The following is an 18,034-nucleotide window of genomic DNA, read 5'->3' as shown; positions in this document are numbered from 1 at the left end:
TTTGACTTAGAACTCCTGTTTCTGTTCATGAAGTAGTTGAATTTAATTTTGCCATAAGCTTATGCCTTGTTCGGCTTTGTTAAGCGAAGAAGATGAATTGCTTTGGTAATAGTGTCAAATAAATTTTAATGCATCTATAAGACTTTGTTTCTCTTGCAGTCAATATTCGCGTAGAAAAGTGCAGAGCAGTGTAAGGAGGCTATAAATTATGAAACTAAAATCATTACGTGTTCTACCAATCACTGTTCCAAATCAATGCCAACCTATCGATGCTATGTTAACGCACAGCATACATATTCTTACACACATACATATATGTTGGTTATTTCTATGTATAAAATGAAAAAAGGAGTAGGTAAAACAACGCGACAGTTCCAGTCCGGAAAATTTCCATCCAAGAGAATACCTAAAGATGTCTTAAAGCGGACATTCGAAATTGCATCTTCTTCAATTGATGAATTTTGGCTAAACAAAAACTGTTCATGCTCCCCACCAACTAATTATGAACTGTACAATGTTTTGAATCGCTCGATCACCTATCAGAAGCTGAGTTTGTCACGAAATTTCTCAATGGTTCGGGACTGTAAAAACGTGGAAAAAATCTTAACTTCAAACGTTTTGGGCGAAAGTTTGCTAAAAAAAGGTTCCTTTCCAATATTTTCAGAAGTAAGTGAATGTCTTTAAATGCAATTCACAATGTATTTTATTCTATTTAACGAAGCCATTTTTATAGTGTCTCAAAGCTTAAATGAACCATTCAAACTGAAAAACTTAGAAGTGGTATAACTTCTGAACCTTAGCACTGAAAATCAAATGTATACTGTAAACTAGCTTCATTTATTTTTCAAAATTTGCTTTAAGCAGTTTTAAAAATTTATTTAAAAAAATCTGCCTCGTTAATGGTTTTTGTTTCCGAATTAATACAATTGTCTATAGAAAATTAAATATAGAGCTTATAACAAAGAACGTGAACGCTGTAGCGATGCCAGAAGATCATGGGACATTTATTTATATATTTAATAACTTACTATAAGGTTTAAACCTTATAATAATTTTCCTCGTAAGTCATGGGAGATATTTGGGCCCATATATCAGCAGCTGGTGTTGGGAATGCGGATTTCTTTTATCGATGAATAAAAAAAAAAAAAATTAAATGCACCTTTTACCTTGCTTATTAGTAACTAAAATTGCAGCCTATGAGTCTATTCGAATGATCGCCAAAAAGCTAATTTTTTGGCATAGGGTAAAGCAAAATAGAAATAAATCGTAACTGTAAAATTTCTGCAGCCCGCTCTTATCTCCTACTTCTGTCACCTTTACTGCTCTAACATACACAGCAAAAAGTTCAGCGAAAACTTACTCCGTAAATGAGGGAATCGAAGTGAAAAACGAAAAATGCATTGAGTCTATTGGACCAGAACATTATAAAACGTAAAAAGTACTTAAAAACAGAACTTACAGAGGGGTGTGAAAAAATTACGCTATAGATCACAGTAATATTGGTCGAATCGATACAAAAATGGCTGAAAAGGGCTATAAACGATAAGAGAAACTTAGAATATATAAACATTTAGTTTAAAAGTAAAATAGAAAAATAACGAGAAGGAGCGTGTGAGTCGTTTCTGGGGACGCGACTACTTTTATACCCGTACTCAGTCAGTATATAAATTTGAAATCTTATGATTTATGTAGAATTTTACATTTTTATACCCGTACTCAAAAAAGAGTTAAGTGGTATATTAGATTTGTGGTAAAAGTGGATGTGTGTAACGCAGAGAAGGAAACGTTTCCGACCCCATAAAGTATACATATTCTTGATCAGCATCAATAGCCGAGTCGATATAGCCATGTCTGTCTGTCCGTCTGTCTGTCTGTCTCGATGAGCGCCTAGATCTCAGAGACTATAAGAGCTAGGGCAACCAAATTTGGTTTCCAGACTCATGTGATATCCCACTGTTACAAGTGTATTTCAAAATTTTGCCCCGCCCCCTTCCGCCCCCACAAAGAACGAAAATCTGTGGCAGGCACATTTTTAAAGATACGATAAAACTAAAAACGCAGTATCGTAGAGAATGACCATATAGCCAGAATGAAGAAATTAATTTTCAGTTGCTTCCCCCGCCTCCTTCAGGAAGACCCGTTCATTCATTCGAAAAATGAAGCATTTACGATAAAACTTAAAACGCAGTATCGTAGAGAATGACTATATCTACCCAATTTCCGTATATTAATATAGCCAGAGTAAAGAAATTAATGTTCAGTTGCTGCCCAATTGCCGTATATTAATATAGCCAGAGTAAAGAAATTAATGTTCAGTTGCTTCCCCCACATCCACCAGCAAGATCTGGCTATAATTATGATCCGATCTGATTCAGATTCGGCAATCTGGTAGATATGGTCATTCTCTACGATACTGCGTCTTCAGTTTTATCGTATCTTTAAAATTGTGCCTGCCACAGATTTTCGTCCTTTGTGGGTGCGGAAGGGGGCGGGGCGAAATTTTTAAATACACTTGTAGCAGTGTGATATTCCATGAGTCTGGAAACCAAATTTGGTTGCCCTAGCTCTTATAGTCTCTGAGATCCAGGCGACAAACAAGACGGACAGACAGACATGGCTCTATCGACTCGGCTATTGGTGTTAATCAAGAATATACTTTACGGGGTCGGAAACGTTTCCTTCTCTGCGTTACACACATCCACTTTTACCACAAAACTAATATACCCCTTAACTCTTTTTTGAGTACGGGTATAAAAAATAGATGACTTAATGATGCATTAACATGAATTTGACATCATTACCAGTGCAATTGAGCTTGTGCCCTTTCATTTTTATTTAAACCAATTTCAAAACTAGATCTGAAAAAATTGGTCAGGGCAGAAACAAAAAGGGAATTCATTTCAAACATAACAGAGGCCTCTTTGTATGAGCTGGGCACTAACGCGTGGGTATAACAGCAGTCAATTTGGCGCTTAACAGTACAAAGAGTAAACCAGTTCACAAAAGTGTATTCCAGAGCGCCCTGAAATTAAAAGTATGACTTTTTGCTGAAAAGTAAAACGCGAAGTGAATGTGAAAACCGGAGCCTGCCTGACAACCTTTTCATGTACGACCACGTTTGATATCAATTAACAATAAATCAAAAATTCATCTCAGGCAAAAATGGAAATTTCTTTGTCATGATTTTCTACCATATTTGAGGTGGATTTTTAAGCCAAGAAAGCTTAGATCAGCTTGTTTCAACTTTTATTTATGAAGCACCATACATTGCCAATGTAAAAAACTGGTATCGCTAATTTAATCGTGGATGTCCTTCGTTGCACGATGAATTTTGTTAAGGTTGTTTAAAATTAATTTTTGTCGCATACCGTGAGATTGAGGTATCTTTGGGAATTAGTATGACGACCATTAATAAGATCTTCCATGATCACCGCGTGTTAAAAATGTTTGTTAGCGTGGGAACCCAAGCCATTTAAAAAAATACGATCGTGGTGCTTTAAAAGCTATGTATAACATCATGACGAATGCAGGATGTATAAATATAAAATCGAAACAAAATCAATACTCGACAAAATCCCACGAAATTTTTCTGTCCATACCCATCCCGCCGTTTTATGGCTTTTGGTTCAGCTGACTGAAACTTAATTGTTTGCGAATTGTATTGAAATAACTATTTATATTGATCATAGTAGTGCCAATATGACTTTTCATAGATCCTTAAAAAAAAGACTTACGAGCACTTCCCCAAAACAATTTTAGTTTTCGTTGAGACTACCTTAATTGCAAATTGTAATAATAGAATGCAACTCAGAATAAACCATAAATATTTAAAAAAAAAAAAGTTAAAATGTTGAAGTACCTCAAAAACGGGTTGGTCAAAATAATAGCAGTGTAATTTTTCATAAGAGAGTCTTTTAAAGAGACCAAGGTCAAACAAAATCTTCTGGGAGTGTTCTTTATATCCAATATAACAACTGTATATTCGAAATTAGTTTTAAGATTTATTTGAGTAGCCTATGCCAGCTCTGCCGCCTGCACGACGCTTTGGCATGGAGCTAACTCAATTTTGAATACACTGAAGCGTGGTCATTTGTGACTGCTTCTACTAAATCCAATCGATGTTTTAAATACAAATATATATTCTATGTTTGTTGAGAAGCGGTTTGGGACATTTTGGGAGAAAGATGTACCCGAAAACAACGAGGGGTTTTTAAAGCTAAGTTTTGTATAGCCGTATACTTTGGGTTCTTTTTCTGAGTACAGAATAATCGGAAGGCTGTCAGCCCATAGCGTGTGCAATCTCCTACATGAGTTTTGCAGATCATTCATAAATGAGAATAGTCCACAAACCGAGTTTTTGTGCCTGAGACAATTCTGACATATCAGATGTTTTGTTGTTGTTTTTTTACTATATTCCTGTCTGTAATTGTTTACATTTTCGTAGTGAATTCCGATTTTTTGTTGTGACATCCCAGATGGATGGTGGAATAACTGGGAAATTTTCGGAACGGCAAAACCTTACGGACCATCCCAGAAATGGATGGTGGATGGTCGCCAGTGTGAAAAAGCTATTAGATTGAGATCGGGTGATCGATCCGAATGAATGAATTTACTCTATTAGCAGCGAACCACTCTTTGGCAACTTTGGGACTGTCCTTCGGATCTTTATCCTCAGATGCATATAAGGTAGAATCTTTTCGGTTGATATTTAAATGTATGAATGACGATCCAATATGTTTTTAACACATATAATGGTCAAATTCCGTAACTGGAAAATCTCGCCCAAACCATTGTTTACGATGGCGCAGTTTAAACGGTTTTTGCAGCATATTTTCTGTAAAATTCAGATAACCGTGGCAGTCTTAGATACTAACGAGATACCAGGCTACAAGACAAAGCAATTTTGGACTCCTTCGAAAATAAAATATTCCTCCACTTTTACAATGATCAATTTGGGTATTCCCTAATTGATTGATTGATCTACTGATATTTTGCCGAATAACTTCGTTGATTGCGTCTTTTGCTTTATGGTTCTTATTTCTTATCATTTCTGATCATAATAGCTGAACTCGTTCGAAAATAAAATATTCCTCCACGTTTACAATGGTCAATTTGGGTATTCCCTAGCAACATGCGACTGTATGTTTTTTTTTGGCAGTAAACATTTTTTCCTTGGGCTTCGTGTCATTAAATTATAATCTTTAACGCAAATGCTAAGCAACCAATAGCCCTTTAAGCACGAACGCTTTTCCGCTCTAGAGTATTTGCCGCGCCCCATGATATCGGCACCAAATGAATGAAAACGAAACTAAAAAAGCATGAAACTGCTAAATAAATCATTCAAGCATTGTTTAACAATGAAAGCCTTGCAAAAAATGCAGTAGATTGAATAATTTTTAAAGGTGTCTGTAGCACTACTATTATTTTGACCGCATTAAAATGTAGATACTTAGCAAAAAATTAAAAAAATAACGCAAAGAAAAGAGACACGCTAACTATAACTTTATAATCAAGGACACCAATGCTTGATAGTTGTGCGAGTAAAGAAACAAATTCGATTGCTGAAGAAATAGCTGAAAAAATGAGCAATCAGGCAGGCTCCGGTTTTTACATTCACTTTGCGTTTTACTTTTTTTACTGGAATACACTTTTGTGAATTTGCTTACCCTTTTTACTGTTAATCGCCAAATGTACTGCTGTTATACCCACGCGTTAACAGAGATTTACCGATAGCCAAATCGGGCTGCCACGGCTGTTAAGATTAATTCACATTTTTTGTATGCCCTGACCAATTTTTTCAGATCTAATTTTGAGGTTGGTGTTTATATACAAATTATTTATAACGAGAAGGAACGTGTGAGTCGCTTCTGGGGACGCGACTCTACTTATACTCGTACTCAGTCAATACATATATTACTACATATACATTTTTTTACTACATCTGTTATCTACATCTACAATGTATATTCTACATCTAACATGTAGATTGTACATGTACCATTTAGATTCTACATCTCCTCCGCTAGGGGTTGCTCGCGCACTGAACGCGGCAGAGTGTGAGAGCGAGAAAGAGAATCAGTAGCGTCAGCAGCGCTGGAGAAGGAGGGGAACCAACAGAAAATTAATTTCTTCATTCTGGCTATAATTATGATCCGATCTGATTCAGATTCGGCAATCTGGTAGATATGGTCATTCTCTACGATACTACGTTTTCAGTTTTATCGTATCTTTAAAATTTTGCCTGCCACAGATTTCGTCCTTTGTGGTGGCGGGGCGAAACTTTGAAATACACTTGTAGCAGTGTGATATCACATGAGTCTGGAAACCACATTTGGTTTCTCTAGCTCTTATAGTCTCTGGGATCTAGGCGCTCATCAAGACGGACAGACGGCCAGACGGACGGACGGACAGACGGACATGGCTATGTCGACTCGGCTATTGATGCTGATCAGGAATATATATACTTTATGGGGTCGGAAACGTTTCCTTCTCTGCGTTGCACACATTCACTTTTACCACAATTCTAATATACCCCTTTACTCTTTTTTGAGTACGGGTATAAAAAGGGCACAAGTTCAATTGCAATGGTAATAGTGTCAAATTCATGTCAATGCATCATTAAGTCATCTATTTTTTCCTTTTGAAATTAAGATTTGTTTAGTTGTATAAAAAGCCGTTTACATTTCGTTTCGGCGAGGAATTTGTTAATTTGAAAGTAACTTAATATAAAACGAGAAGGAACGTGTGAGTCGCTTCTAAAGACGCGACTCTACTTATACCCGTACTCAGTCAGTATTTACATTTTTGAGCATATGATTTTTTTAAATTTTAGAATTTTAAAAAAAATTTTACATTTTAAATTTTTTTGCTACATCTGTTACCACCCATCTTACAATGTATATTTTATATCTAACATGTATATTATAGATGTACCATTCAGATTCTATAATCTTCTTTTAGGATGCTCGCGCACTGTATACGCGGCAGAGTGTGCGAGCGAGAAGGAAATATGAAATTGTGTTGTCGTGGACAGGAGGGGGCAGGGGAAGCAACTGAAAATTCGCCATTCTGGCTATAATTATGAACCAATCTGATTCAGATTCAGCAGTCTGGTATATATGGGCATTCTCTACGATACTGCGTTTTTAGGTTTCTCGTATCTTTAAAAATGTGCCTGCCACAGATTTTCGTTCTTTGTGGGGGCGGAAGGGGGCGGGGCAAAATTTTGAAATACTCTTGTAACTGAGTCACATGAGTCTGGAAACCAAATTTGGTTGCCCTAGCTCTTATAGTCTCTGAGATCTAGGCGCTCATCGGGCGCGCCCGGACAGACAGACATGGCTATATCGACTCGGCTATGATGCCGATCAAAAATATATATACTTTATGGGGTCGGAAACGTTTCCTCTCTGCGTTACACACATCCACTTTTACCACAAATCTAATATACCCCTTAACTCTTTTTTGAGTACGGGTATAAAAAAAAACATAAAAAAACGGAAAAGTCTAGCAGCGTTTTACGAGTGCGGTAGCGCCTGACTTTTCGTTTTGAAAAGCCTGCCTGTGTGTTTAATCCATAAAAGTCCAAACATTTTTATGCAAATGACTATTTGGTCCTAATATGGCTAGAAGTTACCTAGGCCGGAAACAAAAATAGCACCTTCGTACATTTCAAATGGAAAATGTATTCTTTCAAAACTCGACTTTTTCATTATTTTATTTTACATTTTTTAGAAGAAACGTAATGCCACAATGGAAATGCCCATATACAAAATATTTTTTCACATACATATTCATTCATCCGAATCGGCCCGATTTTTATGAACTTTTTCTTTGATATTTAGTAGGTATGCAAATAGGTCGTATAGTATTGTTCACCTTCCGTGGGTTAACGTTGTAGGATTGGCTGATCGATGGCTTTCTGCTGCTCCTCTCCTTCCCTAGGCTAAACATCCACGCCTTTGAAACTTCCAGCAAACGCCCAGGGTCGCGCCGAAGCGAACCACGTTTCCCCGGTAACCTTGACAGCGCGGCGGCACTACGACAGTTCGTACGTTTCCGTTTTATCAACTTTCTTATATATATACTGTATGGTTACTGATAGAGCTCACAAAGTGCTTGGGCATATTTTAAGAATGCAGTCAATGTTTTGACCTATAACCTAATATGTAACGACGAATAAAAGATGAGGAAATTTCTCTCGGGGAATCCCCAATAAAAGAGAACAGATAATGTTTTGCGATATTTACGCCTAGTACTCGAATCAGAACAAAGTGTAGCTAGCAAACACAGGAATGATATTCGGATGGAACCTTAAGGCAACCGTACTAGAACGGCAACCAATATTATTTTGCTGGGCATTAGCGAAATATAGAAATGTTTTATATTTCGCAGCCGAACAGGAATGGAGAAAAGAAAGTAGAAGGAATAATAGTGAACTCAATCTTAATAAGGCAGTCGAAGGAGGAAATGAGTACTAGGCTTAAATGTATGTATAAATAAAATATCGATATCATAGATATGTATAATAACAATATAATATAAAAAGTCAACTACACATTTAAAGTTTTTAAAATATATTTACTTTCAGTACGCATCTTTAAGTCTAAAATATGATAAACCAAGACTGGACAAAATGGCGAATACCTAGCAAAATAAATAAAAGCTCGAAATTATTCCGTAAATGATATTTAAGGCATACAATCAAAATATTTACCCTCAGAAATTAAAATGTACAATTTAAATAATCTACATATATATTATTTAAATAAAGTTTTGTAATTAATATTTTGTAAGTTTTTTAATCCCAAAATTTTTGTTTTCCATTTTTAATCCTCTTGCATTATGTTAGATACACAACGTATGCTTAATGTCTAAAAATTTAACATTTCAGCTCTATCCTGCTTTTTTCATATATATATAAGAACCGGTTGTTTACTATTATTCAATGGAAATGTTTGGGAAAAGACGAAAGACCGATTCAATAGTAATTGTGCTGGAATTCCTTAATAAACATCCTCTTCCATTGAAAAATCCGAGGTTTCTCCAGCATAAAGAGAGCTGAAAAAAAAAAAATATAGTGTCTCATAAACGTAATGAGACGCGTGCAGAAAAGTTAGTAAGCCAAACTGCCTGCTGAGCTAAAAATTGTGCTGCACAAGCGCAACTGGCACATACGTTTCTGATCTTAGATTGATTTATTTTTCATGGTTATTTTCTGTCGATTCAGTCATATTAAAAATTTTAATGAATTAAATTTTTGTTTTCCTTTACCGTCATACATGTGTATGCAGCAGAGATCAGTAGAACAAAAACAACCATGCATGAACGACTCCAGCCAAGCAGGCAATTTTGATATCAGCTCTCTGCATTCGCGCTCCCTAATAGATTAGAACGTACTTTACGGCTCGACTTGTAAAAAATACAATTCGTTTTAATTTTTTGTTATAAAAAAAATAGTTGAAAGACCATAAACAACCAGGTTCTCCAAATGGGTCTGAACTTAAATCTGGATTATAGCTATATATGTCGCATTCCGATAAGTTCACTTCGTCATCAACGGCAGACCACAATGGCTGACGCAAGACTTGATACTGATCTCCCGCTAATGCTGATAAGTTTGAGTGAATAGAGTTCATGACCCATTGTAAAGACGGCTCTTTACTAAACTCATGTGACTACGAATATAGAAGAAATATTAACATATTAAATAAACGATATAAGTAGAACTTCCTTACCTTTGCATCCGAAAAATCATAGTCTGGCTCAAATGATGCGTTTAAAGTAGCAATTAAGTAAAATAAAGTTTTGCGTGAAATAGTATCGCACAGAATGATACCTTCGTCGCCAGAGTGACTGTTGTTGCGACAAAAATTAGGTGAGAAGTCGGCTAATGTTTGTGGTGGCGATAGTGCCTGAAGATCGTGGCCATGGGTTTCAGCCGTAAACCGCTTGTATAAAACTTTGTCTGCAGCAACCATTTTGCTGTATAGACTTAATATGTAAATTTTATTTATCTTAATTGTTTTAGTTACATACCAGGAGTAGCTTTCTATACGTCCAAAGATTGTGATACCGCTTGTATGAATAGAAAGTGCATTATTGATGGCTTCAAAACGAGAACTCTCCAGTAGCTTCATGATGATCAATCAATTGCAAATTGTATAACTTGTGTCTCGTATTTTACACTGTTTTAGCAAATTTTATCAGAAAACGACTTAAGCAGAGTCGAATCTTATTGACATTTGCGTTAACTTAACGTTTTTTGATTGATATGTCTCCAACATAAGTTTTCCCCAGACAGGACAAGACTTAAATATTCTGAGCATGATTTTCGAATGTTCTATGTTTATATTTCACCTTCAAATGTATTTTTGTTTCCGAATACTCGAGAACGAATTGATTAATATGACACCTTGAAATCTGAATCAAATAACTTTAAGCAATTTGAAGTTTTTTTTTTAGACAATTTTGTTTTATAATTTAGTTGGATATGGATTTTTAAATTCATTTGATAACATTCGTGTACGAAATATACATTTATATACATACATATGTATGTGTGTAAGCAATTGAATTCGAAGACTACAAATAAATGGCGTTCGAGATGTTTGTTTTATTATTAACACTAACAATATTGATAAAATATCAACTCAACACAAGTTTCAAATATTATTTGTCATTATGATGTATGATCTTTCAACAGCTTCATGGAATAGAAAAGTATAATACATACATATGTATGTATGTATTTCTGTACAAGAGTATATGAAAACAAAATTTTTATATATTTTGCAATCGGACAATGTACATAATTTCAACTGAAATATTTTTTAACGAAGCCAATTTTATTTATTTATGTTTTAAACATTGAAATCCACAAAATATTAATTAAAGACGTATTACGTATGTGTTCGAACATTTATATGTATATGATGATACTGTATCATTTTTTAACTAGTTCATAATGGAACTGTTCATTAGTGTGACCAAAACTTCAGAATATTTAAAAGCATCTTAAAAAATAAAAATACCCAAATGAAGTATCTGGTCATTGCTGATTTAAGCCTAGTACCACTAACCATACAGTATATAGATGTGCCAGTTCATACAACGAATGGGGCGCGGCTGAGTTTGCAGCGTACGTTCCCAGATCTTCGGCTTTGGGAATGGCCGCGTTGGGCTCATGACGTCACACGAGCCGACTGGCAGCAAGCATGCATGTGTTGTGTACGTGTACACTCCAAAATTTGTAGAATAATTTTTAGCTGCCGAAACCGACTTTGCTTGAGATTTCAGTTTACGTAAACGTGTGTGTGCCATGTATTCACACATACTGTGCTTGTGTGTGGGCTCTACAATTGTTGGCCGCTTGAATTGGTTTTTCGTTTTGTTTTGAGGGCTGATGTGATGTAGCGACCTATTCAGGGCCGGATCAACCCTCAACCGGGCCCTGGGCAACCATCAATCTGGGGCTCTCCTTTATTTTGTATTTTTCTCAGTGGCTATTATATTTTTTATTCATTATTTGGAGTTTTATTTTTTCAACAAAATTTTTCTGTTATCCCTAGAAGGCCCTAGGCAACTGCTAATCCGGCCCTGGACCTATTCCCGTCGTAAGACTTAATATTTTCTTTGTGTATTCTGTCGCTTTCTGTTGACGAAGCGGAAAACAGAGGCAAAGGCTAGCCTAAAAGAGAACCGCGCGAATTACAGTTCTTGGGTGAACTGTGTGTCCAGTGAATCCAATTCTAGTACTTAGATGTACTGTGAGTCCAATAAATCCAGTTGTAGTAGCTATGTGTCTCCTAGTCCCTTGGTGATTTCCCGTTTAATAATCAACAACCTTCTTTCTTTCTGGTCAGAATTATATTGATGGTTTATTGTTTTCCAAGCTAAGAAGCGACTTATGGAATAAATGGAATACAATCAGAAAATGAAATGGAATGGAATGAGAATGAGAATCTGCTTAATGTGCCATGTATTCACACATACTGTGCTTGTGTATGGGCTCTACAATTTTTGGCCGCTTGAATTGGTTTTTCGTTTTGTTTTGAGGGCTGATGTGATGTAGCGAACTGAGCTGACCTGCCGCAACATAAATGAGGAATGGGCAGAGTGGGCGGGGGTGGGAAATAAATACAATATATAAAAATAAAGGATGTTATCTCTGCTCATATCTCCTAAACTAATATTATCTTGAAAATTAGATTCGCTAAAGCTCTGGAAAATGTTCTACTAGATGTGTACATTTATTTTATTCAAAGCGTTCATAAAATATTTTTTCGTTTTGTTTTGAAAAGCTGATGTTGCGACGGGCGCGCGGGTATTTCTTCCATTTTTTTCAGGCTAGCCTTTGCCTCTGCTTTCGGCTTCGTCAATGCCTCGACACGCGTGAGTCGAGCGTCAGAAAACGCCAACGGGGGGGGGCCCCCCCGGGGGGCCCGCCGGGGGGCCGGCGGACAGGATGTTTGAATATGAAGTCTGACGACGGGAATAGGTCCAGGGCCGGATTAGCAGTTGCCGAGGGCCCCCCTAAGGCTAACAGGCAAATTTGTTGAAAAAACAAAACTCCAAATAATGGATACAAAATATAATAGCCACTGATAAACATACAAATTAATTAAACAAACATAAAATTTATAAGTTTTTATTTCCAATGAAAAAAGAAGGAACTGGCGTGAAAAAATGGAGGGCCCCAGATTGATGGTTGCCCAGGGCCCGGTTGAGGGTTGATCCGGCCCTGAATAGGTCGATTTTGGTTTTAAACTTTAAAATTTAAAGTTGTTATTTGTTTGTACTGTGTGTATTTACAGTGGAGAATCAGCCGAAAAGAGGTGGCAATAAAATATTAAAATATTACAAAATATTTTATGAACGCTTTGAATAAAATAAATGTACACATCTAGTAGAACATTTTCCAGAGCTTTAGCGAATCTAATTTTCAAGATAATTTTAGTTTAGGAGATATGAGCAGAGATATGATATGAAAATGAAATGTACAAACATGTATTGAACCCTTTTTTTACTTTATAATTTATCAAGCTGGGCCCACTGCCCAGCTTCTGCTGAGCGGTTTCGAGCTCGCTCGGCTCGTTTCTTACGAACAGACGAAGCTGTCGGGCAGCGGGCTTGCGGTCAGAGACGAAGCATAGCCCAAAAGAGAATTGAAACCCCGCACGCTCCCTCTGTCCATGGGGCGCACTGGTAAGCCTCGCCATAGAACAGCTTTTTTGTCGCTCATGCAGAATCTTGGTATTGTATAGTCTGTGAGGTCCTATTTCAGGCTGAGGTATGCATCAGTCTGTCCAGGGTCCGCTACAAGAAAATTTGTAGTTTGTAGGTGACTTCAGGTGTCGGGCTGGCTTGAAAATGCAGTAGGCAAGCGGTAAATGATGATGCGAGAGTTTTGTTTTTGGTTGTTCTTGGTTTATTCAGTATTTATTCATTCACTTAATTCTTTTACGTTGCTACTCTGGCTTGTAGTTGTATGGTGCGCTGGTGGACTGCGTAGTCAGTGTTTCGTGTTCGGGCTGATGGACTGCCTAGTGCAGTGTCTTGTGTTCGGGCTGATGGACTGCCTGCTCTTTCGGCAGATCTTGGCCCTTTTATGCAGCTGGCGATCGCACCTGAGACCCGGAAATAATTAATTCTTGCTGACTTAAGGCTATTGGATAACAATAATTGTGGGGTGTGGTAACTAGGTCGAAGTTTGGTGCTTCGTTGACAATTTTTAGTGGGTCAGGGTGGTTTTGCTGATGCTGCATCCCGGAAGGTGCAGTTGGGAATTGGGTATTTGGTTTCAAAATGAGTTTTTGCTAACTCTGCATCGCGAAAGTTGAGTGGTAAGTCGATAATTTTATGCTGGCTTGACTTATTGTGAAATAACGCAAATGATATTTCTTATGTAGGCCGTCGATTGCGAAATGTCCCAAGAGGTGGGGTGTTTTAAATTGTTGTGTGGACAAGAATGTGTAGAGTTGTTGATCGAGAGTTCTTAATTAATTGTGTGCGTTGCTTAAGACTATTTTATTTCCCGGAGTTGCTGACACACCGCTATTTGTGGAGAACCGTGGCTAGAGCCATGGTTCGTTAGCTCTGTTGATATCAGTTTGATTATTGTCTCCGGCCAGCGTGGATGCGCTGACCTCCGCCGTTTGTGACGAGACATGGCTAGAACCATGGTTCGTTAAACCCCTGTCCTTTGGCTTGTGCCGAGTCTCCGGATTCGTCGCTGTTAATCTCGTCACTTTAGCGTGGCGTCGGTCTGTGATCGTGGCCTTTCTGCTGTTCTGGGTGCTTTGTAGTTGGATTTTGCTTGGTGGGTCGATTATCCCATATGACGATGGTTTTCTCGGCCGTTTTCTTTGGTAGTTATTTGTCCAGCCATTCTCGAATCTGCGGTGCTATGTCGAGTGGCCAAGGATCCATCGGTAGTTCTGGGTCGTCTTCGGTGGGTTCGGTGGCTCCGGGGTCAAAGGTTTGATTCGGGTTTTTCGGAAGGATGGGTTTGTCAAATGTGCTTGACGGATCTATGCTTCGGTGGTAATCGCTTATGTGGGCGATGATCGGGGAGGCGTTGGACGTGGGTGGAGTAGTTTTGTAGCTCTGGCGGAACACTTGGGTGGAATTGTCTCCAGACTGGTGCATGAACTGGCTGGCCTCGACGATGTCTCTTTTGTTGGACCAATGGCTTGTTTGGGCGACGGATGCTTGGGTCTGTGGGGCCAAGTCCGGCGGCCACGGCTCCGGGACTGGTTCGGGCTCATGTTCGGTTCGATCGGCGGCTTCGGAGTCAAATGGCTGGCTGGGGTCTTCGGGTAAGAGGGTTGTGTCGAAGGAGCTGTGCGTTTCGATCCTCCGTTGGTAGTCGCTTATGTGGGCGACGATGGGTGTGGTGTCGACCATGGGTACGATGTTTTGGTACGCCGGGTGTAGTACTCGTGTTATACTACAGCCAGACTGGTACGTGAACAGGTGAGTCGCGATGACGCCTCTGGTATCGCAGCAACGACTTGTGTGGGCGACGAAGATCTCGGACATGGCTCTAGGCATGGCTCGTTGCATGGCGCTAAGAATCATGTCAGTACGCGGAAGGTACTCCATTGTGTTGGCGAGGATCGGTGTGGCGTCGGCCGTGGGTACGACAGGGCGGCTGTCGGTTTATCGTGGGGTTATCGTCCTGGTTTCCGGGCCCGCGTTGAGGGGCTTTGTGGATATCAGTTCAATTATGGGCCCCGACCAGCGTGGGGTTAGCGTGGCTGTTTCCCGTGTTGCTGGGCTGTCGGATGGTGGTTGCCGTTGTCCTTTTTCGATGCTGGTGGTCGGTTTTGAGGGCCTTGCGTATCTTGGCGTGTTACGCGGTGGTGCGAAAGTGGTCGGGATGGTCCGCTCTTGGATGCTCTCGAACACGGTGACCATCATTGTGAGCTCTGCTAAGCTTTGTAGTTCGTGTCGCCGCACGTACATCTGGTAAGCTGGCAGGTAATCCTTGAACAATTCCCCTACCGCTTGCTTGCGGGCCCGGATTCGGTCTTCCAATTGTTCAAAATACCGTGGCGGCAAGAAGAAAGTCAAGAATTCTTCGCGGAAATATGCCCATGAGCTGCCTTTTAGTTGGCTGGTGCGGTACCAGCGACTGGCCCGATCGGTGAGAAGCTCTGTCATGGCCCGAGGTAGCTGATTCGTGTCCACCCCATATGAGAGCGCACGTTCTTCGAATAGTTCCAGAAATGCATGATGTGTTCCTGATTCCCCATTTCCGAATCTGTTCCGCGATGTGGGCGGTGGAAGAGTCTATGGCTGGCACGATCCTTTGTGTGGGCGAGCGACTGGTATCCGTAACTGGAGGTCTGGGCAAATCGGCTGACGTTACGATGCGCGGTGGGCAGGGTGTGATGTATTCGGCCGCGGTGGGGACTTGTAACCCGGCTTTTGGGTCGGTTTTCTGTTGGTCAGATGTCCCAGGAGTGGTGGGCATGGGTGATCTGGAGCGTCCTGCTGGTTTGGCGTATTGCCGTTCCAGGTCTCCTAGTCGAACCCAGGCGTCCTGCGAGAGTGTCCCGGCGACTAATGCGGCGAATCTCTTTCGTCGTTCCTCGACTGTTCCTTCGTTGCCAAATCCGAATTCCTCGGCAAGGGCTCCCAGTTCGTCCCAGCGGAGTTTGTAGATCCAGCTGGTGGTTACCCCGGGATTGGTATGGTGTCCCTCAGGGAAGAATTCATCGGGTCGGCCGTCTCCGTGAGCTTCCATGGTGTATTTCTGTGGTTAGTGGCGCTGACTTACGTTTTGTGTTGGTGGTACTGCGGCACTACTTATTCGCGACCGGATTTAGCGTGGGCGGGGTGTTGACGGTTATTGATCCTTGCTAGCCTAGTCTCTTTCAGTGGCCATGGGTCTTTACTCCACATAGCTCCGTATTAAGGTGTTAGTCGCCAAAAAGTCCCTGCTCGGGCGCCACTTGTGAGGTCCTATTTCAGGCTGAGATATGCATCAGTCTGTCCAGGGTCCGCTACAAGAAAATTTTTAGTTTGTAGGTGACTTCAGGTGTCGGGCGGGTTTGAAAATGCAGTAGGCAAGCGAGAAATGATGATGATGCAGTTGTGATTTTGGTTGTTCTTGGTTTATTCAGTATTTATTCATTCACTTAATTCTTTTACGTTGCTACTCTGGCTTGTAGTTGTATGGTGCGCTGGTGGACTGCGTAGTCAGTGTCTCGTGTTCGGGCTGATGGACTGCCTAGTGCAGTGTCTTGTGCTTGGGCTAATGGACTGCCTGCTCTTTCGGCAGATCTTGGCCCTTTTATGCAGCTGGCGATCGCACCTGAGACCCGGAAATAATTAATTCTTGCTGACTTAAGGCTATTGGCTAACAATAATTGTGGGGTGTGGTAACTAGCTAACATGGCGACCGTGACAAATTCGACAATGCTCGATTAAAACAACTTAATAATTTTAACATCTTAATCAAATCATATTAAAGGCTGTGGCCATGCCAAAGGAACAGTTAAATTGTGTGAATGCATTATTGTGTTCCGTGCTATGGTGTTACTGCTGCATAAATACAATGATGAATAACTGGCCCCAAAATAATGGACCCACCAAACAATAAATTCAAAAAAGGAGAAAAAAAAGGAACGAGCACTGGTACAACAAGGACAGCAACGGCAAAGAAATATCTGAGTGAGTACAGGGATGAGCACCCAAATTAAAGTTAAACCCAGAAGACGTGTTTTAAAGGAGCGGATCAGAAAGAGAAAGTCTGAAACGTTAAACTTCGTTAACGTCAACGTTAAAAACGACAATCCCCTGAAGTGGGAAGTCGAAGTGAAGTTACAGAGCGAACTCGAACACCTCGAGCCGCTATTGACAAGTAAAAGCTCACCCTGTGACACAACAGAAAAAAAAAACGAGAAGGAACGTGCGAGTCGCTTCTGGGGACGCGACTCTACTTATACCCGTAGTCAGTCAGTATATAGATTTTTGAGCTTATGATTTTTTAGAAAAAAAATGTTTCCCTTTTCAATTTTTGCTACATCTGTTATCTACATCTAAAATGTAAAATTCTACACCCAACATGCAGATTTTAAATTTATCATTTATATTCTAAATCTCCTCCGCTAGAGGGCGCTCTAATTACCAGTCCCTCCTGGTTTCGGTCTCCTGGTAAGGGTTTTGTTCGGTGATGTTGTTCAATAAAGCGATCGGAGTCTCTTGGTAGAGTTTGCTGGTCGAATAATAAAAAGTCAACTGCCTTGTTTGGTATCGAAAACCAGAATGAATATTTTATGAACTTGTTCCTACTCAAAGCTTAGCATCTACTGTACATAATGTATTACTTCATGTATTGCGAAACCGCCGGGTCAGCTCCTAGCCGGATGTTGAGTCCGAGTATGTTTTCCTTGGAATTTACGAGTTGCAGCTAGTGGTGGATTGTGCTGACGCGGACAACGTCTGGGTTGAACGACACAGTTCAGTGGGACATTGTCCGCGGGGGTTTGGGTGGGGGCTACGTAACCGCGGAGGCGGTAACTCC

At 39.8% G+C, this 18,034-nt stretch overlaps 2 protein-coding genes across 4 annotated transcripts; one reads left to right on the top strand and one right to left on the bottom strand.

The window, feature by feature from the left end:
- The first annotated feature begins 322 nt into the window (after positions 1–322).
- LOC111078159 lies at positions 323–8,787 on the top strand. Of its 3 annotated transcripts, none has more exons than XR_005968537.1 (4): positions 323–666; positions 7,735–7,847; positions 7,945–8,050; positions 8,591–8,787. XR_005968537.1 is itself a non-coding variant. In XM_022372703.2 (2 exons), exons 1-2 carry the CDS (start codon positions 331–333, stop codon positions 8,648–8,650), a joined length of 396 nt encoding a protein of 131 aa, XP_022228395.1. In that variant the 5' UTR covers positions 325–330; the 3' UTR covers positions 8,651–8,787. The 3 variants fall into 3 exon arrangements, 1 of the variants encoding a protein (XP_022228395.1); XR_005968538.1 differs by having other exon boundaries at positions 7,735–7,895; positions 7,926–8,050; XM_022372703.2 differs by lacking the exons at positions 7,735–7,847; positions 7,945–8,050 and having other exon boundaries at positions 325–666.
- On the bottom strand, positions 8,523–10,701 carry LOC111078158 (repressor of RNA polymerase III transcription MAF1 homolog). Its single transcript, XM_022372702.2, has 4 exons — positions 10,039–10,701; positions 9,738–9,984; positions 9,400–9,677; positions 8,523–9,060 (listed from the first exon to the last, which is right to left on the bottom strand). The coding sequence occupies exons 1-4, from the start codon at positions 10,137–10,139 to the stop codon at positions 9,006–9,008; spliced, it is 681 nt and encodes a 226-aa protein (XP_022228394.1). The 5' UTR covers positions 10,140–10,701; the 3' UTR covers positions 8,523–9,005.
- Positions 10,702–18,034: the final 7,333 nt, after the last annotated feature.

This window comes from Drosophila obscura, unplaced genomic scaffold (assembly GCF_018151105.1).
Source record: "Drosophila obscura isolate BZ-5 IFL unplaced genomic scaffold, ASM1815110v1 contig_139, whole genome shotgun sequence".
Lineage (NCBI taxonomy): Eukaryota > Metazoa > Arthropoda > Insecta > Diptera > Drosophilidae > Drosophila > Drosophila obscura.
The sequence above is the reverse complement of the archived record's forward strand: the minus strand, read 5'-3'. Positions and strand labels throughout refer to the sequence as shown.